The sequence below is a fragment of the Anolis carolinensis genome, chromosome 6 (genome assembly GCF_035594765.1).
Source record: "Anolis carolinensis isolate JA03-04 chromosome 6, rAnoCar3.1.pri, whole genome shotgun sequence".
NCBI lineage: Eukaryota > Metazoa > Chordata > Lepidosauria > Squamata > Dactyloidae > Anolis > Anolis carolinensis.
Window position 1 is genome coordinate 39,411,521 of NC_085846.1, and position 23,184 is coordinate 39,434,704.

Sequence of the window (23,184 nt, forward strand, 5' to 3'; positions counted from 1 at the left end):
TGTCACCTTCTTTTTAGGAATTGACTAATCAGGAACAAACATCTAAAACCCAGATAAAAAAACCCTCATTTCCGATTGCAGGGACATACAGACATGCAAATATCTGCATATTCGGCTCAAAACTGCGATATTCCCGCACCTGAATATCTCACGTTTTTGCCTTTTGCAGCGATTGCTTCCGCGTTTTGAGGGAACAGCATCTGACAGGATCTGGCCATTCTCCTGTTTGCTGCGAGAGCTCCTGGTATAATGGTACTGTCTGGACGGGTCCTTTGTGGCTCTTTACCATTGCAGAGGGGCCTAAATGCTTTGAAAGAACCAGATCCCAGCTAATCTTGGAAACTAAGCAGGATCAGCTCTGGTTAGTTCTTGGATGGTTAGTCATGAATGACTATCAGGTGCTAAAGGCAATGACAAATTACTTATGAGTATTCCTCGCCTAGAAATTTGACATTATTTGAAAGCATGCACATGCATATGCCAGACAAAATTATCTGGAAACAATTTTGAAACCATTCCATATAGCACTTCATATACAGTAGAGTCTCACTTATCCAACATTCACTTATCCAACGTTCTGGATTATCCAATGCATTTTTGTAGTCAATGTTTTCAATATATCCTGATATTTTGGTGCTAAATTCGTAAATACAGTAATTACTATGTAGCATTACTGCGTATTGAACTACTTTTTCTGTCAAATTTGTTGTATAACATGTTTTGGCGCTTAATTTGTAAAATAATAACCTATTTTGATGTTTAATGGGCTTTTTCTTAATCTCTCCTTATTATCCAACATATTAGCTTATCCAGCATTCTGCCGGCCCATTTATGTTGGATAAGTGAGACTCTACTGTAATGCTACATTACATCAAGTAACATAATTTGAAAAAAAATACGTTCCTGGTTTGAAAGTGTTATTTAATTGTGTGGCACTTACTTTGAAAGTAGTTGTTATACTCCAGAAACTTCATTTTTGTGACTGTCACAAACTATGTGGAAATAGTTGAGACTCCATGAGATATTCATTGAAAAACTATAGCAAAATCTGCTGCATGATGTTCCACAAAAACACAATTTTTGCAGTTTAATAAACTTTGTCCATTATTTTTAAGATAGAACCAATTAGGAAATGACATTTATAACCTAGTGTTATTCAAACAGTGCTCTATGACAGCAAGGAATGATTTTTAAAAAATGATCTGTTGTTTACTTGCATGTCAGTCAAATTCAAAGGACTTCTGGAAAGGGATACCTATTTGCCAATCATATTTTATTGCTTCTTGTTGATTAAAGCTGGTGGGGGTAGGGTAGAGGATTAGAAAATTATTTCTTCATCCAAGGTCAACTACTGTTTCCTAACCAGGGCAAGAGACAAAGTCCTTGATGACTCATTTCCTGTCTTTTCATTTTTCAATAATGAGTTAGCATAATTTTGCTGTAAAAAAAGAGGAAATAAGTAATTAACTGCTCTGTTCCTCAGGAAAAGAAATCTTACATCAGAACAATGTAGGGGCTGTCCATCATTAAGCCTGCTACCTCAGTCCAAAGGAAGCTATGAAGACACACATGTACAATTTATGAATAACAATCTTTTATTAGAATGGGAAGGAAAACTGGTCACTTCAGTAAGTCCAAGGGTCAAATTTGGGTCTCCGTGACTCTAAAATGGCTTGACCCTAGTGAAAAATATGGAAATTGAAAGAATGAGATTGAAACGGAAACAACTTCCAGTTTGCTTCTAGATTATTGCATTCATGGAACTTGGGTCCTGCCAGTCCTGAAACTTGCAAAAAGATTGCATCTGGAAAAATCAGCAGAATTTCATATAGTTGGAGTGAGTTAAAAAAAAACTTTACACTTTGCCCACCCCCTTGATGTCTCCATACTTGATTATAATAAATAATATTTATCACAAATTAGGTCTGCAACAAAAGTGGGCAAGGTAAACTCAGTTGATTACAGCAATCATAAAATAATACTGTTTGGATACTCTTGAGTCAATAAATAATGGGAATTCCTGAGAAAAGACAGGATATGGAAGGAACAAGACAGCCAGTGGCAGTTCTTTCATGCAATACCTCCCATTGTCCACCTGATAGCACTGCAGGCATGCTTCTAGCTGACTTTCCACACTATATAACATAAACATACCACACTAACTCACATAACAGTGCATTAACTATTTATTTTGGAAAATATCCACATTGCCCAGACAAAAAGATATCAATAGAACTTTATTTTTCTTCTCTCTACTCAAAAAAAAAAAAGGGGGGGGGGTGAGTTTTGCATCTCTGCATGGGTGTAGAAAGAGATTTTTAAAATATAGCATTAAACATGGAATTATTTGTGGTTTCTTAAGACTTCTCAGTGCTATATACTCTCCTCCCCCAATCTCTTTGTGACACACTACAAAAAGCTGACCAATTGACAGGGGAGAAGGCTTAAGGGATGAGAAGAATACACACAGTGCTTCATTCCAACAAGTGCTTGCCTGCTGAAGTCATGGTGCAAAGTCCAAACAAGGTTCCTCCCTCCTGGTTAAATATGGGCAAACATAGTTTTAACCAACGAAGAAGTCTTAGAGGTAAGCTTCCAGCCTTTCAAGGACTGATAAATCAAGCTCCAGGCCAGCAGCCTCCAGGAAACATTTACAAAAAGGTCAATACAATTTCAGCAGTTGGCCAGTGAGTCACACAGCACAGCTCTAAGCAAGTTCCTTCACACAATCCTGCATTTCTGTGCACTCTCTCTTACACAGTGTGATGCAGTTGAGCTGCTTCCTAGTCAATAATGTCCTCGGATCTTTAAACAAGATGAAATGTCCTGCCACAGATGCTGCCTCTTGGTAATATTGAATCAAAGCTGCAGATCCTTTCATCCTGCCACTCCCATCCCAGTCCCAAGGATGGGCTGAAAATGATGCAGCAGCCTTTTCACCGAAGAGAACCGAAGGCAGGCCCACAGCAGCAGTTCCCCTAAGAGTTCACAGCAGCCACAGAGAACTGTAGATTCAGGACATGATGGGGATGACTGCATTCCCTCTGCAGTCCACATACTGGTAGTTTTCAAAGGACAGCTGCTCCGTGTGAGAGAGATAAGAGCAAGTCAAAGTACCTCTGGTGGGAAAGAAAGAAAGAAAGAAAGAAAGGCTCAAGAGAAGAGCAAATGCAATTAACTGTAACCATAACATCTCTACCTCATCTGTTCTACAAGCCAATAAACACACACAAATCCCTAACTTTTATATTGTCATTGCCTCCAAGCAGAGGCGGTCCAACCATAAGGCGAAATAGGCACTTGCCTGTGGCGCCATCGTCCCGGGGGCGCCATTGTCCTGGGAGGAGGGCACCACTCTCCACCTCCTTCTCTTTCGGGCCTTCCGGCGGCCGCGCTGGGCCTCCCGGTACCCATGCTGGGCCTTCCAGCCGGCGCGGACCCACCTTCGCACCACGCGAGCCCACCTTTGGGGCCTTCAGAGATTGTGAGGTCTGTGGGAACTTGGAAGCTAGGTATGTGGGGTTTATATATCTGTAGAAGGTCCAGAGTGGGAGAAAGAACTTTTCTTTGAAGCAGGTGTGAATGTTGTAATTAATCACCTTGATTAGCATTTAATGGCCCTGTGGCTTCAAGGCCTGGCTTCTTCTTGCCTGGGAGAATCTTTTTTTGGGAGGAGTTAGCTGTCCCTGATTGTTTACTGTCTGGATTTTTTCTGTTTTCAGAGTGTTGTTCTTTATTTATTGTCCTGATTTTAGAGGTTTTTTTTTATACTGAGGGCTATCTGGGTTATCTAAGTCCACACTGCCCTATATCCCTGTTCAATGTTTAGTGCTAAATTCGCAAATATAGTAATTCCTACATAACATTACCATGTATTGAACTGCTTTTTCTATTTATTTGTTGTAAAACATGATGTTTTGGTGCTTAATTTGTAAAATCATAATGTAATTTGATGTTTTATAGGCTTTTCCTTTATCCTTCCTTATTATCCAACATTTTCGCTTATCCAACGCTTTTATTTTTCAGTGATTGGTTTGGGGGAGGGGGGCGCCAAAATTCTGTTCGCCTACACTTGAAAAATACCTAGGGCCGGCTCTGCCTCCGAGCCATGGCTCAATGTATATCCAGGTTTCAATCCCAGGATTTTATTTTCTATGTTAAGGCCCAGCTTTGAAATAAAATATTCTGAGCATGTGCAGTAACTGCAGGGTGCAGTCCAGGAATCTACATTTGGATTCCTGTGCCTCTCAACCGGAACAGAAGCAATTTCTTCTTACGACACTGATGACAACTAGTGGTGGCCATCAATCTGGAATTATTTCTATTCAGAACGAGAAATAAATATTGTTTCAGGTATTTGCTCTTAGTTTTACTAGCTTGGGATGATTGTGTCACAAAGTAAACAGAAACCAGTCTGAATAACACAAAAAGGCAAGGATAGCATGCTGTGTTAACACAGAAATGGTCCAAATCCTTATCCTTGGGGCTTAAAATTGACATTGGATGAGATGGTAAACCAGCTTCTGGATTATATGACAGAGCTTTTCAAACTTGCATGTTGGTGACACACTTTTTGGACATACATCATTTCAGCTGGTGGCACAATAATTCAGTTTTACCAGCAAACCGAAGGTTAAACATGTCCCTTCTAAATGAAACAGACACATACATACATTGTAATAACAAAATGTACAACATATCTCAGGAAAGCCTTTCATCTATATTTTTTAAAATAATGTGATTTGTATAATAACATACATTTCCAAGATTTTTGTCATTTCTCGTTATACTCGCGCAACACACCAACACCTTGCAGCCAACACACTAATGTATCACGACACACAGTTTGGAAAGCTCTGCTTTAGGGCCAGGAAGAGGCAGGTAGAAAATAAGGAATAAGTAAAGAGTAGTTAGGCTGGATCTACACTGCCATATCATTCAGATTATCAAAGCGGATAATCCATATTTACTGCTTTGAACTGGATAATGAGTATACAATGTCACATAATCCAGTTCAAAGCAGATAATCTGGATTGTATATGGCAGTGTAGAAGGGGCCTGGAATATGAGTCTGCACTGCCATATAATCAAGTTCAAAGCATATAATCTGGATTTTATATGACAGTGTAGATGGGGCCTTAGGTTGGTTCTGGAAACAGCTTGCCAAAAAGTCACTCTTGAGGAGGCAAGGGGCTGAGGGAATTTTTTAAAAAGCAGATAGAAAATAGTTTTTCCACAGCAATGTCCTGGATGTGGAACATACTGCCCCGGGAAGCTTCTTTGCCCCCCCCCCCTTTATTGGCATATATCATAAACATGTTAACAAATGAGCATTCAACTGGTAAAGTGCTGAAATGTACAGGGGGAGCAGAACTGTGCAATAAGTTCTAGAATCCTCCAGCCACCATTGCCACCAACCAGAAGAAAATTTATTATTTTATTTATTTATTTCCAACATTTATATCCCGCCCTTCTCACCCGAAGGGACTCAGGGCGGCGTACAAAATTGGCAACAATTCGATGCCTATACATAATTAAAACAGCTATAAAAATCCAATAAAACAATTAAAACAATATAAAAAATATAAAAACATATGATTAAAATCCATTCCTCCAAAATCCTCGTGCTGTAGCCGTAAATCAGTCCGGGTCGTCATTATCGTTTAATCTTCAAAAGCCTGGGCACATAGCCATGTTTTCAGGGCTTTTCTAAAACTCAAAAGGGTTGGGGCTTGCCGTATTTCTCTGGGGAGGGTGTTCCACAGCCGGGGAGCCACCACCGAGAAGGCCCTGTCCCTTGTCCCCACCAGCCGTGCCTGTGTGGCAGGCGGGACTGAGAGCAGGGCCTCTCCAGATGACCTTAGGGATCTTCCTGGCTCATAGGAGGAGATACGTTCGGAGAAGTAGATTGGGCCAGAACCGTTTAGGGCTTTATAGGTCAAAACCAGCACTTTGAATTGGGCTCGGTAGCATATCGGCAGCCAGTGGAGCTGGCTAAGTAGGGAGGTGGTACGCTCCCTATAAGCCGCCCCAGTTATTAATCTGGCTGCCGCCCGTTGTACTAATTGGAGCTTCCGGGCCGTCTTCAAAGGCAACCCCACGTAGAGAGCGTTGCAGTAGTCCAAACGGGATGTAACCAGAGCGTGGACCACCGTGGCCAAGTCAGACCTCCCAAGGAACGGGCGCAGCTGGCGCACAAGTCTTAGTTGTGCAAAGGCTCCCCTGGCCACCGCAGAGACCTGGGGCTCCAGGCTCAGCGATGAGTCCAGGAGAACCCCCAGACTGCGAACCTGTGTCTTCAGGGGGAGTGCGACCCCGTCCAACACAGGCTGTAACCCTATTCCCTGTTCAGCCTTGCGACTGACCAGGAGGACCTCTGTCTTGTCTGGATTCAGTTTCAATTTGTTCGCCCTCATCCAGTCCGACACAGAGGCCAGACACCGGTTCAGGACCTGAACAGCCTCCTTAGTGACAGGTGGGAAGGAGTGACAGAGCTGGACATCATCTGCGTACAGATGACACCGAACCCCGAAACTCCTGATGATCTCTCCCAGCGGCTTCATGTATATGTTGAACAACATGGGGGACAGTACTGAACCCTGCGGGACCCCACAAGTCAATGGTTGTGGGGCCGAGCAGGTGTCCCCCAATGACACCATCTGGGAACGCCCCTCCAGGAAGGACCGGAGCCACTGCAAAACAGTACCTCCGAGACCCATCCCGGCAAGGCGCCCCAGAAGGATACCGTGATCGACGGTATCGAAGGCCGCTGAGAGGTCCAGCAGAACCAGCAGGGACACACTCCCCCTGTCCAGTTCCCGGCGTAGATCATCGACTAAGGCGACCAAGGCTGTCTCGGTACCATGCCCCGGCCTGAAACCAGACTGCGCCGGATCTAGAAAATCAGTGTCAACCAAGAATGCCTGGAGTTGTGCGGCCACCACACGTTCCACGACCTTGCCCAAAAAGGGGAGATTGGAAATAGGCCGATAGCTATCCAATTGAGTGGGGTCCTGTGATGGCTTCTTCAACAGCGGTTTGATCACAGCCAATTTAAGGCTCGCTGGAAATATGCCTTCCCGAAGGGAGGCATTCACCACCACCTTCACCCACTCGGCCAATCCCCCTCTGGCTTCTCTCACTAGCCAGGATGGGCAGGGGTCTAGGATGCATGTGGTAGCCCTCACCTCTACAAGCACCTTGTCCACGTCCTCAGGCTGAATCAATTGAAACGAATCCATCAAAATAGGACAAGCAGGTGCTCTTGCTACATCCTCGGAGACTGCCGTTAATATGGTGTCAAAGCCAGAACGGATCAAAGCGACTTTGTCCACAAAGAACCGAGCAAATGCTTCACAGCGGGCTGCCGAGTTGTCAGGGATCCCGTCTTGAGGGACGGGATATAACAAACCTCTGACAACTCGGGACAGCTCCGCCGGACGGTTCTTTGCAGACGCAATATTAGCTGCAAAGAAAATGTTCTTTGCAGCATCTATTGCCGCGGCATATGCCCTAAGATAGGAACACAGCCGTGTTCGGTTTGGCTCGCTTGGCTCTGAACGCCACACACCCTCTAGAAAACACTTTGTTAAGCTTCAGGAAAGAGCCAAGAAGTAGAGGAAAACACTTAGGACCGGAAGCATAATGTTCATGACTGAGAGTGCCTTTGTAAGACTTCACGGATAGGAGTCATGATCTTGGCAATGAAAAGCAGAAACGGAAGCTAAGCAAAGGTTTTGTGAATTTCCTGATGATAAAAAGGAGGATCAAGCAAAGAGGAAGGGAAAGTTGTCTCGATCATAGGTGACAATTAAGGGCCAGTGCATGCAATTTACTGGATAACATTCTCAGTAATTTATGGGGAGGAAAGGGTGGCCTAGTTTGGGATGGAAGAGGGGGAAAGAGAACCATAAAACAAACAGATCAGGTATTGCCAAGAAATACACACTTACTGTATGTGCAGTAGAACATTGTGAACTTTTATTCTAGACCACGTGCATATTTTGCTGAAAGAAAACAAAGGGAATATTTTTCAGTTTCAGATAAGCTTATCAGTATATTCAACATCCCTGTATGCATGAATTGAGCTGCAATAGCTTTTCTTGACTGTGTGGTTATAACTGGAATGCTTTACACTAGCAATTGCAAGCAGAGAGAACCCATAGCTCAGTGGTATGGTATGCTCAACTTAGCAATATTATTTCAACGAGTTACGTTTCCTAGATTCTCCCAGTCTGCATAGCTACAGAGAAATTGTAGGACTTGTCATCCAAAACAGTAGCTTTCCCAAGCTTTGCCATTTTGTATGCAAATATACACCCGTTTTGTTCTCAACATCTCCACCTCTGGAAGCAGTGCTGAAGGAATATATAATCTGGAACAGCTAGTCAGTACTGGGGTAGATGTTGTCAAGTTCCAGAACTGGATTCAGTTCCTCAAGGGTTCTTTCAGTACTGAACACTGGCACAGGTTACTGCTATAATATAAGATTGGTTGGTGGTAAATGATGCAGCAGATGGTACACAGAAGAGAAGCATTCCAGCTCTTTTGCTGATAGGGGTCCAGCATCTCTTCACAGTTAATGGTAGAATTGGGCTCCCAAACAAATTCTATGCAGATTATTCCTTGGCCAGTGATCAAGCTCTCCAAGAGGGAGCCTTTGGGTTGGCATGCACACAGACACACTGCAGGTGAGGCATGATGGACAATGGGCATCCAAGAATTATATAGTGCAGAAGAAAATCAAGAAAATTGAATTGTATAAGAATGACCCAACAGCAACCAGAACTGTGCAAGCAGGATAGTAGCAAATAATTCATTTCCCAGTTTGTTCCGAGCCTCAAATTGCAGAGAAATGTAAAAAATATCCAACAAGGTTACTTAAAAAAAAATCCAACAAGGCCCTTTCTACGCTGCCGTACAAAATCCAGATTATCTGCTTTGAACTGGATTATATGGCAGTGCAGACTCATATAATCCAGTTCAAAGCAGATAATATGGATTATCTGCTTTGATAATCTGAATTATATGGCACTGTAGAAAGAGCCTAAGATAAATGAAGTCCATGCCACTGGACAGCTGCTCATGTTTGTCTATGCTAACAAGAACTCCAAAATCCACCTGAGTATAAAATAATTTTGTATGTCAGCAAAAGGCTGGGGATGGTGACAATTACCATAAGTAAATCCACCTGAAACCTGATCTTCCCATAATGGAGGGAAATTATTGTGATGTTGACTTAGCCCTATTTGAGCACAGAATGAGACAGACTGGGCTCTGCAACCATCTGGCATAGTGAAATAATTAGATTAATCTAACCAAAGATGGGCTGAGTCATCAGTGTCATTACCAAACAAAATGTCAGTGCTTGGGAAATACACCAATAGCAGCTGAGCTCTCTTTAAGCAAACTAGAGAAAAATATATATAAAATATGGTTTTTCTTCAAAGTTTTTTTAAATACATTCAAAGTTAACATATAGTTTGCCATTGAGTGTAAAAACAAAATGGCAGTCTTCCTACATGTAAAAACAAACAAACCCTAAAGTTAATGAATGCAAACCTTGTTCCAATAGAGCAATAAAACCTTGAACCAAAGAGCAATAAAATCTACCTAGATCTTGGTTAATATTGATGTACCTTGCACTTGTTTCTGTATGAAGTTTTTGGGAGGCTAGGCTACATTAATGTAATGAGGATAGTCTGTATTATAAAATCTGACCAAGAAAAAATACCCTGCTCAAACGGAGGTTATTTATTAAGTACTCTATACTTTAAAAAGAAATCTCAATGAAGTCTGCAACGTGTAAACAAACCAATCGTTGATTTACATGTTAACAGCCAGTAATGAAAAAGAGGGAAGGCATCAGTTACTTGATAGGACTACTTAAGAAGGATTAATAGTTCCAACTCCAGAAACAGCTGTCTCAGACATACTTACTAAGTGTTATTATCCAGGATTGTACTGGAGACATTGTAAAGTATCTACAAAGAAATTGAGAAAGAAACAGACATACTGTTAATGGTGTGTGCTCATCTGCACCTCCCGTGATCCAACCAAGCTAACATGCCCACACAAATCTTTACCTGAGCACCTTGCAGGGGTCTGATGTCCAGTTGGGTCATCACTGTGTTTTTCCCAATCACCAGTGTCTTGTGCAAGACTTCAAGAGCTAGCTGAGCCACATGTACTGTGTAAAAGTTGTTGTTCGTCACATTGAGGATATTCTAAAGAGAAAGACAAGTAGGTGAAGAGAAGTGGTGATCTGACACCAGAGTTAGTTGGTGTCCATCCATTCAACAGAAATCTTTGTTATAATAGGCACCACTATGTTACTGATGCACGTATTTCAAGAGGAAGGTGCTATGCAATAAACAACAATTGCATAGCTCCTATCTAGAAGACAGAGTAGGGGCCGTATTTGCAAGAAACAGAAGCTGGCAAAATTGCATATTTGGACTGCAACTCAGAATCCTTGTAGCTATGTTAGTGGGGAGAAGGTGGGAATTGTAATCTAAAAAAGTAACTTTTCCAGGTTCTGGCCGAGTGAACACCTGGAATAGGCTTCTCCATGGCCCCTTCTAAACTGCCATATAAAATCCAGATGAATCACTTTGACCTGGATTATATGCAGTGTAGACTCATATAATCCAGATCAAAGCAGATAATGAGGATTATCTGCTTTGACAATATGGATTATATGGCAGTGACAAAGGGGCCTGAGTTACAGTGAAGTAAACAAAACGTGACTACATGTTAAATGTCAGGTAGCACTTCTAATGAAGCCCCTGGTGATGCAATGAGTTAAGCCGCTGAGCTGCTGAACTTGGTGACTGAAAGGTTGGCGGTTCGAATCTGGGGAGTGGGGTGAGCTCCTGCTGTTGGCCTCAGCTTCTGCCAACCTAGCAGTTTGAAAATATGCAAATGTGAGTAGATCAATAGGTACCGCTCCGGCAGGAAGGTAACGGCACTCCATGCAGTCATGCTGGCCACATGACCTTGGAGATGTCTACAGACAATGCCGGCTCTTCAGCTTAGAAATGGAGATGAGCACCAACCCCCAGAGTCGGACACAACTAGACTTAATGTCAAGGGAAACCTTTACCTTTATCTTAGCACTCTAATACAACCTCACCAGCTGCTGCTCCAAATCAACAGGAATTATCTGTTTTGGACTGGGAGGATTTTGGAAAAGAGAGAGAGTGAGAGAAGATAATTAGTTTCTCTAAGCCCCTTTCACACAGCTGTATCAAATCCACATTGAACTGGATTATATGGCAATGTGGACTCAGATAACCCAGTTCAAATTAGACATTGTGGATTGTCTGCTTTGATATTCTGGGTTATATGGCTGTGTGGAAGGGCCCTTAGAAACTATTAGACGTGGCATTCGCCTTTTAACCAGATTGCAGGGAGTTCAGCATTGTTTTATAAACACATCAATTGTTTATGTATCCACTTTCAAGACCTGATGTGAACACTTAGTCCATTTGCTTTTTCTCTGCCATTCGGCATTTTATATCTTCTCCTTGGACTCCAACCTGCTAAACAGTCTAAAACAGGGGTCCCCAAACTAAGGCCCGGGGGCCGGATGCGGCCCTCCAAGGTCATTTACCTGGCCCCCGCCCTCAGTTTTATAATATAATTATTTTTATATCAGTTTTAATAATATAATATATTGTATATACATATAATATTGATAATAATCTTATGTTATACAATATAATACTAATAGTAATACCATATAATAATATTAATTGTATGTTATATATTACATATTATATAATAGTATAGTGGTATAGTTCAATACAGTAATATATAATGCTAATATTGTGTTATGCTAATAATATAATATATTATATGTTCATACAGCTGCTCTGAGTCCCCTTCGGGGTGAGAAGTGTGGGATATAAATGTAGTAAATAAATGCAGTAAATAAATAAATAATTTTAGACTTAGGCTCGGCCAAAGTCTGACATGACTTGAAGGCACACAACAACAACAACAACAACAATCCTAATTAACCTGACTATCCCATTGGCCAGTAGCAGGCCCACACTTTCCATTGAAATCCTAATAGGTTTATGTTGGTTAAAATTGTTTTCATTTTTAAATATTGTATTGTTCTTTCGTTGTTGTTGTTGTTGTTGCACTACAAATACTGTTGTTGCACTGCAGTATGCATAGGAATTTGTTTGTATTTTGTCTTCAAATGATAATTTGGCCCTCAACAGTCTGAAGGATTGTGGACCGGCCCTCTGCTTAAAAAGTTTGGGGACCCCTGGTCTAAAACATGGGGCATGGCTAATACAGAACAGGTGGAGGTGCCTCTGAAAAGCTAGGAGGATGCATGAGCCCCCTGGAGACCTTGGAGAGCCTGCTCTCATACACATACACACATTTTTTGTCTCCAAGTATTCTCTAGCCCTAGGCGATATAGAAGCATCTTTACCAGGTTTGGGCCTTTCTGGATTGTTTTTTGGCCTAAAAGCAGTATTTTAAATTCATTTAGAGCAAACCATTCTTTGTTGTTGTTGAAAAAACATTTTTTGACCACTGGATTGTCTTGGGATACTGAGGTGGTGCAATGGATCATGTAAGCTACTGAGTCACTAACATACACATTTTGCAATATACCTAGCATAGAAATGGTGGGCATACAACTACACACTAATCCACTGCATATATTACTGAGGGAGTAGAAGAAACACAATACTTTAAAGCACTACTGTAAATACCATTGTAAGTGGCCAAATATAATCCTTCCCCCAGGTAACTAGATCAAAAAGTACTTGTGACCTGCCATGAGAACACAAGGAGAGGCAGATAAGAAATAAAATTATTATTATTATTATTATTATTATTATTACATGTCCCTCTGGCAGGTTTGAACCTAGAAGCTTTCTTGTTTCTAAGAACACAAACACATACTCACAACAATAGATGCATGCTATGTAAATGATCTGATAGACCATATTAAAATAATATTAATATTTTAAATATTAATATCTTTTCCCCAGCACAGCCACAAGCTACTCACAGTCATATTGAGGGTGATGCTGGAAGTAGAATTGTCAAAGGAGATGGAGGAGGCATTGAGACCACTGGGGATCACTGCAATGGAGCGTGGGAACAGGAAATACATCATGAGACATGTCATCAGCAGGCAAATGGCCACTGTAAGGGTTACATACAGCTTCCTGCAATAAAACATTAAAAGCATATCATAGCACTAGTGACAGATCCTCTTCCACATTGGAAGTGAGGAAAAATAGGAAGGAAGAAGGTGGAACATCACCACTGAAAACACAAACATACGTTCTTCTGGGTTTCAGTCGCTGATCTCCATATGGAATGAGGGCTACTAGCTGTTGCTCTTGTTCTGAAGCAGGAAAGAAGGGGAGAGAAAAATCAGAGAAGACTTTTGACTCTCTCCACCAGTAAGTAATAACAGAACTGGAAGAACATGGGCATTATAATTTAACAAAATTACAAGCTCACCCTTCCCTAGTTGTGGGGTGGGGTGTCTCTTAAATATTAATCTTCACCTAATAAAATAGTACATAGTTCTGACCATTTCTATCTCAAACAAAACCTTTGGAAAGACCACCAATTTATTTTTCACCTCAAGAATTCATAACAGACCGCATCAATCTGAAATATATGTGGAAAAATCCCAACAGGCAGTTTCCTTGAAGTCTCTCCTGGTTTTATGGTGGGCATTAAAAACCTTTGAAGCCCTATGTCCCATTTTGTAGTCAAATTGCTGCTCTTGAGTGCTTCCCAAAATGGAAAATGACATTTTTCCACAAAATTATTGTGTGTTTTTCTTTTGGCCAAGAGCCCTCAAAAAACAATCTAGAAGGGTAGGACTAATCTGCAAGCTGAAGGATCTGTTTCACTGCAGTGGGGAAACCCTTTTTTTCTACCTGACAATTTTGGGGCTAGCTCCAAAGAAGAGAGTGAGGGTGAAAAAAGCCATGGAAGTTGCACTTACCTCGGGGGATTCTCCCAGTACCCTGGCAAGTAGGACAGGTGACAGAGTCCCGGCTGGCGATGCCTGCACAAGGTACACAAGATACATCTACAGAGTCCCCTTCATTGATGCTGGCATAGTATGATTCTTTATCCTTGGCACTTGGGCTTTTTTGTAGAATTGATTTTCCTTCATCTGTCTCACTCCCAGGACACAAGTTTCTTAACCATGATATGATTTTCTCCATTGTTCAGATATAGACTTCCTGGGACAAGAAGCAATGACTTGTTGGCACACCGGAATCTGTGCAAGCTGATAAATTCCCTGAAACAGTGATTAATTTCTGAAATAAGAGATTGTACAACTCAGTGTACACTTGTAACACACATTTGGTATCACAGTATTATATTCCCAGGCTCCATTCCTGCTCCTATTCTGGAATTCTTTACATCCAGACACATGCTTGGCTCCTTGGGCTGTTGTGTTTACTACTTAGTCTATTTAAGAACAAAGGGAGTTGTTTTACACCATCAGATTATTGACCAATGAAGCTACTATACTGATTAGATGCAGACATGCAAGGATATCAGACATGGGTCTTTTCCAACCCACCCTGGGCTTGATTTTAAGTCAATAGAGTGTCAGCACTGGAAAGTTACTTCTTAGGAAGACAATTCTCCAAATTCCTCAAAGAAGACATGACCATGTTGACTATGGGATTGTCAGAACTGTCATCTAAAGAGGTAACTTTTCCAAGTTTGATCACTGGCCCATCTTGATTGGTACTTTCTAAGGGTCCTTCCACACAGCCTTATAACCCACAATATTAAGGAAGATAATCCACAATATTTGCTGTGTCCACATTGCCTTATAATCCAGTTCAATGTGGATTTTATACAGGTGTGTGGAAGGGGCCTAACTGGCTCCTACATATCCAGTCTTATCAGTTGGAAACGGACTGTGGTCATTTCAGAGAATAAAAGCCTATATGAAAAATGGAGTACTACTCACTATGTGTTAATACTCATTTGGTGGCAAACAGAATGGCGTTCCCCTACCCGCAACAACTTCAATGTCTGTTTGACCAGAGGTGACAAAGGACAAAATAAACGTATGCACATCTGGAAAGTGAAAGATCTCTCAAGTCAAACATCTTAAAGCTTTTTGTTTCCTTACTCTGCAGGCACATAATCCTTCACTATATAGTCATTTTAGAAATTATCATATATCTTACTAATACTGCCATCTGCCTTGGATATATAGACCCCTTGGATTCCTCGAATCTAGTGCCATCTTCAAATTGCTATCTAACCCCTAAAAATGGACTTTGACACCCCTTCTACACTGCCATATAAAGCAGATTATCAAAGCAGATAATCCACATTTTCTGCTTTAAACAGGATTATATGAGTCTAAACTGCCATATAATCCAGTTCAAAGCATATAATCTGGATTTTATATGGCCATGTAGAAGGGGCCTGACTCAAATCAACAGCTCTCATAATTTCTGATTTCCTACATTGGTGTAAAATAATACAATGTAAACACAAAGTAATGGAGAGTGGTTGAGAAGTAAGAGATCTTTTAGATGTGTTCATATTTATGTTGCTACACTTATTCTGCTAAGGCTTTCTCTTGACACTGTTAGATTTCATTATTAAGATCTTGGATTTACCTGCTCTTTTTCAATTTTTTTAATGAGTTCTAATCCAACTTGGAAATCACTTTGAGGATATACAAAGTATACAATAAAATAAATAATGTAACAAAGAAAACTGAATCAAGATTGCTTGTAAAAGATTTCTCAAAAGGAAATCACTATATGAATAATGAACTAGAGAATGCTATGTCTTAAATCAGAGGTGGGCACCTGAGAAAGATAAAGTGCCCACCTCTTAAGACATACCATTCTCTAGTTGGACCTCTGATGGGTTAAACTGTCCCATTTTAGGTGAAAAAGAGACCAGGAGTCACAATTAGAGGGCATTACGTATCTACTTCTGGCTGCAATTTACAGATTTTGAGTTCCTTTGGTGGTTTGGAGGGAACAGTATTTTTATCACTCCTCCTTTAAATGGCAGGAATTGTCTATTAAAATTATGCTCTAATAATCTTTGCAATTGAGCAGAGAACTTCTTTCAAAGAATTGTTGCTAAGAGAGCACAACTTGGATGGATGGACTTTTGAACTGGGCTTTTTCTGCTGTAGATTCATTACATGGGAGATTTATTCCAACAAAGAATCAGCTATGGAGGATTTATAATATACTTCTGTTTAGGTTGATTTTTAAAGGAAATTTGGTGATTTGAAAGTAAATGTACAATTTTAAAATCAGTACACATGCACAGATTCCCTTTGGACTCCATTCATGTTTGTCTTTGGATTAGTTTTGCCATTTGCTATTGCAAAAGTGAGTTGTGAAATAAAACACTACAGAGTAGTATTATCATTCAGGGTGCTGGTCAGTCATGTCCTCCAACAAGGACAATATAAGCTGACAAAATGCAAATAAAGCAAAGTGAGCTTACTTACCTGATAGAGAGGGCAGAGGCTAACAGAGGATCACTCCCAGATGTCCCCACTCAAGCTAAGACTTAAAAGCACTAGGAGATATTTCCAGTATTTCCCATCAACGTACACTCCCAACCATCCAAATGTTTACATTTCCTTTAAGATGATCTTCTTAAATGCCATGTATCATATCTACAACACATAAATGAGATACGAAAGAGAGAAGAAATGGAAAGGACATGAGATCATTAGTGGGTTGAAAACAGTCGATAACGGGGACCAAGATTCAGTCCCTGGAACTTAGGATAACAGCAAACATTGTTTGAAAATTTAATGGATTTAAGGTTTTTTCATTCATTTCCCCATCGTTTTATGAAGAAATAAATAAGGCTATATTTGAGACACATATCCTAATTAAGACATTGATCACCTCTTTTCTTTCCACTTTATGAAGAATATTATCCATGTCTCCAGTATGTTTATCTGAATCTACATTTTGTGGATTTAACTTTTGTGGATTTGATTATTTGCTGATTTAATTAACATGTTTGCCAAGGAAATCTCTAGGTCCTCCAACTTATCTCTAGGAACAACTTCCAGCAAAAGCTGACCCAAGAATGGGTTGCTGTGAATTTTCCGGGCCGCATGTCCATGTTCCAGAAGCATTATTTCCTGATGTTTCGACTGCATCTATGGCAGGCATCCTTAGAGGTTGTGAGGTCTGTTAGAAACTAGGCACATGGGGTTTATATATCTGTGGAATGTTCAGGGTGGGAGAAATAACTCTTGTCTGTTTGAGGTAGGTGTGAAGGTTGCAATTGGCCACCTTGATTAGCACTGAATAGCCTTTCAGGTCTGGCTGCTTATTGCTTGGGGGAATCCTTCGTTGGGAGGTGTTAGCTGGCCCTGATTGATTAATGTCTGGAATTCATGGAGGTGTGTTCTCTCAGGTTAAAAAAAGGATTTTTAAAAACTCCTGTTTTCCCACTTTAGCCCTTAATCCAAGTATATCAATACCAGTGGGAACAGGGACAGGTAGACTCTCTGAGGAGCCAGGATTACACTATAGATCTGAAATGAAGAAGTTCCTCCTGGACTTCCAGTCTCATTTAAAAAAAAACAAATTACCCAACAATAGTAAAAGAACAAGTTTCTTTTCTATGACACAAGTTTCATTTATACTGAGAAGGTGTTTTCCCAGATTAAAAAATGTTATAACGGGTTGCTGTTCTTATGCTGTGTTTAATGTCTCTGTTTTTTTCCTGGGATGACCATAAATATTTATAAATAGCTTCTCAGGACCACTAAATAATTATTTATTTATCATCTCAGAGGCAAATTGAGAATACAATTATAATGTATAAAAAACCACAAAGTTAAAAACTTATGCTAAATTTCCTTTGATCAGAATTATGCTAAATTTCCTTTTACCAGAAGCTGTCTGCTACAAAACAAGAGTTTTTTTGTTGAGTTCAAGGTCAGAGAAACAGACGGCAAAAACAGAAGAACGGCCTGCCTCAGGGGAGCGTTCTTGCTCCATCAATGTTTAACATTTAGGCAAATGATCAGCCACTGCCAGAAGGGCCTGAGAGTTTCATCTATGCTGACGATCATGCCATCACCACTGAAGAATGACAGTGCTATAAAGTAAATTTTGTACACATACTTACTAACTTACTAACAATTATTATAGTACATTATAACTGCAGTCTCAATTTGCTTCTGACATGATAAATAAATACTAACAAACAGATTAATTAAATTATTTTTTAAAAGATTTGTTTGGCAATAAAGAAAACTGAACAAGAGAATTAAAAGAAATAATCTAACAGGAACAATCAAGAAGAACATTTAAGGAGAAAAAAGGAGAAGACAAGAAATATGGAACAAGACAGAAAACAAAAGAAGGAGGTTTAAGAAGGTAAGATTATTAACTTTAATAGAGGACAATAATATTCCTCTCTTCGATATACCAACTGCACCTGAACAAATGTTAAAGCAATTTTTAAAAAGCATGCATTCTTTTGTTGTAAAAGGCAATTTTCCAAACCCTGTACCAAAGTGATTTGGTACACTTTGATATTTTCACCTGTGCGTAATATTCTACTCCTAGCTAATGATTAATTTGTCATTTTGGGGAGGGATTTAGTACTTTTGGAAACAAACATCACATTTCTTCCCACTGCTGTAAACTACCCATTTCTCTAAGGAAGGAATGGACAAGATATTGTTAAGACTATCACTCCCAGCACTCCTCACCATTGCTGGGCTGAGTGCTGGTTATTAATCGTAATAACAGAAAATCTATATATATAAAAGAGTGATGGCATCACGGCAGCGGACAAAACAACAAAAGTAAACTCCCCACAACCTCGAAAATTGACAGCACAACCCCTCATCCATGCCTCTAGGTTGATACAACAAAAAGAAAAGAAAAATAAAGTCCTAATTAGAGGGAGAGGAATAATTGTTTTTATCCAATTGCTGCCAGTTAGAAGGCTAAGCCTTACTCACTTGGTCTCCTAGCGACCCACTCAGCCAGGGGACCCTTTACCTTAACTACCACCAATTCCTCAATACTTTCTTTCCCATACCACCATACTTCGCCACAGCAACGCATGGCCGGGCACAGCTAGTATATAATATACTGTTGGGCTGACTGGAGTTGAGGTCCAACAACATCTGAAGGGCCAGATGTTGTCTATCTCTGCTTTAAAGGAGCTGTAAAGAGTCCAGGAGTGTGTCCTATATGGATTTTGGAGGGAAAAGGGATGAATAAAAATACCAACAGAAAAACAAGAACTTTTAGATAGTTTTATCTCTAACAATAACACGGACCAACAGACATTTTGGCAGCTCAAATGTTAACCCTGTTTCTGGCTATAACTGACCTACAGATCTCAAAAAAAAAGTCACCAATTTAACCCTATCATCTCCAGTTTTTGAGATACAGAACATATGGAACATCTACCAGTGGCCCATAGAAAACTAGGATAACTATATCTGAGGCCCCTTCTACAACGCCATATAAAATCCAGATTATCTGCTTTGAACTGGATTATGTTTTAATTATTCTGTAACCTGCCTCAAGCCATAAGGAGAGACAGGTAAGAAATAATAATAATAATAATAATAATAATAATAATAATAATAATAATATAATAATAACAACAACAACTATTATTATTATTAGTAGTAGTAGGCAGTGTAGACTCAGGGCCACTCCATGCTGACATATAATCCAGATTATCAAAGCAAATAATCCACATTATCTGCTTTGAAGTGGATTATATGAGTCTACACTGACATATAATCCAGTTCAAAGCAAATGTGGATTATTTAATTTCATAATCTGGATTAAGTGGCAGTGTAGAAGGGGCCTGATTATCTACTTTTAACTGGATTATATGGCAGTATAGACTTATTTAATCCAGTTCAAAGTAGATAATGTGGATTATTTAATACAGTAGAGTCTCACTTATCCAAGCTAAACGGGCCGGCAGAAGCTTGGATAAGCGAATATCTTGGATAATAAGGAGAGATTAAGGAAAAGCCTATTAAACATCAAATTAGGTTATGGTTTTACAAATTAAGCACCAAAACGTTTTACAACAAATTTGACAGAAAAAGTAGTTCAATACGCAGTAATGTTGTGTTGTAATTACTGTATTTACGAATTTAGCACCAAAATATTACAATATATTGAAAACATTGACTACAAAAATGGCTTGGATAATCCAGAAGCTTGGATAAGCGAAGCTTGGATAAGTGAGACTCTACTGTAATAATAATAATAATAATAATAATAATAATAATAATAATAATAATAATAATAATAATAAACTTTATTTTTAACCCGCCCTTTCTCCCCAAGGGAACTCAGGCACCTTCCAAAGTAAAAATGGCAAACATTTAATGCAAACATTTAATTTACTTTGATAATCTGGATTATATATCAATGTAGAAGGAGCCACAAAAAAGAGAGCTGAGGCGATCTATCCAATGCAATTTTCCAAATCATGCACCCCAAAAGAACCTTGGAACAGGCCTAGAAACCAAGCAAAAAAATTCAACTGTGAAATAATAATCATAATATTGATCATAATAGGTAAAGGTAAATATTTTCCCCTGACATTAAGTCTAGTTGTATCTGACTCTGGGGGTTGGTGCTCATCTCCATTTCTAAGCCGAAGAGCCAGTGTTGTTTATAGACACCTCCAAGGTCACGTGGCTGGCATAACTGCATGAAGCACCATTACTTTCCCACCAGAGCTGTTCCTATTGATCTACTCACATTTGCATGTTTTCAAACTGCCAGGTTGGCAGAAGCAGGGGCTAAAAGTGGGATCTCACCACTCTCCCTGGATTCGAACTGCTGACCTTTCGGTCGGCAAGTCCAGCAGCCTAGCGGTTTAACTAGCTGCACCACCGGGGTCTCCCTAATAATCATAATAGACATTTTATTTGTGAACCGCCTCTTTTAGGGCTTGAAATGGGGTTGTTTTTTTTTTTTTTTTTGCCTTTTTAAGGGGCCTTCCACACAGCCATATAACCCAGAATATCAAGGCAGATAATCCGCAATATCTGCTTTGAACTGGATTATCTTCGCAGTTGCGGTTGGTGGGGACGAGGGAGAGGGCCTTCTCCGCCGTGGCCCCCCGGCTGTGGAACTCGCTTCCCAGGGAGATTAGGCAGGCCCCTACCCTACTCTCTTTCAGGAAGAGCCTGAAAACTTGGTTATTCCAGAAGGCCTTCGTTGACTGATCCTTGTGGGATCATGTTATTTACCTATTAAGCAGTAGACCCTCTGGATTGTTTTTAGGATTCATTCAGCACTTTAAGTATTACACCTGCTGTATAATTATCCCTCCCTGATAACTTGATATTGCTTTGCACCTTGGCCTGGATCTTTTGACCCAAATCGGGATTTTAATATTATTGTGTATATTGACTTTTATGACTGTTTTTAATCATGTTGAAGTTTTAATGTTTTATCTGATTTGTGCTGTCGTGTCTGGGCATGGCCCCATGTAAGCCGCCCCGAGTCCCTCCGGGGAGATGGGGCGGGATATAAGAATAAAATTATTATTATTATTATTATATCTGGGACTACACTGCCATATAATCCAGTGAATGGCCATCTGTCGGGAGTGCTTTGAATGCGATTTCTTGCTTCTTGGCAGGGGGTTGGACTAGATGGCCCATGAGGTCTCTTCCAACTCTACTATTCTATGATTCTAAGATTCAATGAATTTTATACAACTGTGTGGAAGTTTCCACACAGCCATATAAACCAGAATATCAAGGCAGAAAATCCCACAATACAGTAGAGTCTCACTTATCCAACATAAACGGGCCGGCAGAATGTTGGATAAGCGAATATGTTGGATAATAAGGAGAGATTAAGGAGAAGCCTGTAAAACATCAAATTAGGTTATGATTTTACAAATTAAGCACCAAAACATCATGTTATACAACAAATTTGACAGAAAAAGTAGTTCAATACGCAGTAATGTTGTGTTGTAATTACTGTATTTACGAATTTAGCACCAAAATATTACAATATATTGAAAACATTGACTACAAAAATGCGTTGGATAATCCAGAACGTTGGATAAGCGGGTGTTGGATAAGTGAGACTCTACTGTATTCCAATTCAAAGCAGAAAATGTGGGATTTTATTCCTCTGTGTGGAAGGGGCCTTAGATTCGTCGAGCACCTTCACATTGTTTCCGACCAAAGGCGAACTTTACCACAAAACTGTGTCATGGGGTTAGTTAGCCATTGACTTTCCCTTTGTGGCTGAGAGAGTGGCTCGCCTAAAGCGGCTTTCACGGCTGCCGGATCTCCACGAAACCCGGCTTAGGCCAACAAAGTCACACACTCTGAGCCTCCAAAGGGAAGTAAACTCAAACCTACACCATGTACGATGTAGGCAAAGAAATAATCAAGGAAAAGGCACCTTAATGGAGGAAATGACACACTTCGGTGCCACCGGCAGTGCCCTCAGGGTTGAATTTAAACGAAATTATCTCAGGTGAGGGGACGAAGTCCCCTCACCTGAGATAATTTCGTTTAAATTCAACCCTGAGGGCACTGCCGGTGGCACCGAAGTGTGTCACTGCCTTCCTTCAAGGAACATGAAGGAAAAAAAGAGGGAAAGGAAGCAAAGAAAGTTTCAGGAAAGCAGCCATTCCTTGAGGAGGGAAGTCACATTTGGCTCCTGAGGGGAGGGCAAAGGGGGCACCTGTTTGGTGCTGCATCTCACCCCAAAAGAAGGCCGACCTTGTGCCAAAAGGAATAACAGGAGGACGCAGAAGCGAAAGCGACCCGGCCTTCTTCTCTCTTTCTCCCTCCTGGCTTCGCTTGCGGAGGTGGAAACACCACACGGGCTCCACCCCTCTCCGACTTCCCTTTCTGGCCATTAAAGCGAGCGTCCTCCCACCTTCCCGCCCTCCTTCCCTCCACAGCATCTGGCAGTGTAGACTCATATGATCCAGTTCAAAGCAGATAATCTGGGATCAGATCCTGGGATACAGGGCAGTGTAGATCCACCCCAAGGCAGTGAGGAGGACTCTGAACTCCTTGGGGCAGTACTCACCTCTCCTCACAGCTCCATTGCTCAAAACACATAGTCATTCAAAAACACTCCATAGATTACACATATCAAAACATGTTTCCATAAAATACATACAATA

The 23,184-nt window shown here is 40.5% G+C and overlaps 1 protein-coding gene across 5 annotated transcripts; it reads right to left on the reverse strand.

Moving 5' to 3' along the window:
• Nucleotides 1–2,168: 2,168 nt before the first annotated feature.
• Nucleotides 2,169–22,911, reverse strand: tmem106a (transmembrane protein 106A). Of its 5 annotated transcripts, none has more exons than XM_062984318.1 (9): nt 22,755–22,911; nt 16,508–16,678; nt 13,997–14,240; nt 13,318–13,381; nt 13,040–13,199; nt 10,086–10,226; nt 9,940–9,983; nt 7,953–8,006; nt 2,169–3,119 (listed from the first exon to the last, which is right to left on the reverse strand). In XM_062984318.1, the coding sequence occupies exons 3-9, from the start codon at nt 14,220–14,222 to the stop codon at nt 3,014–3,016; spliced, it is 795 nt and encodes a 264-aa protein (XP_062840388.1). In that variant the 5' UTR covers nt 14,223–14,240; nt 16,508–16,678; nt 22,755–22,911; the 3' UTR covers nt 2,169–3,013. The 5 variants fall into 5 exon arrangements, with proteins under 5 accessions (XP_062840388.1, XP_062840384.1, XP_062840387.1 ...); XM_062984314.1 differs by having other exon boundaries at nt 13,997–14,299; XM_062984317.1 differs by having other exon boundaries at nt 13,997–14,318.
• Nucleotides 22,912–23,184: the final 273 nt, after the last annotated feature.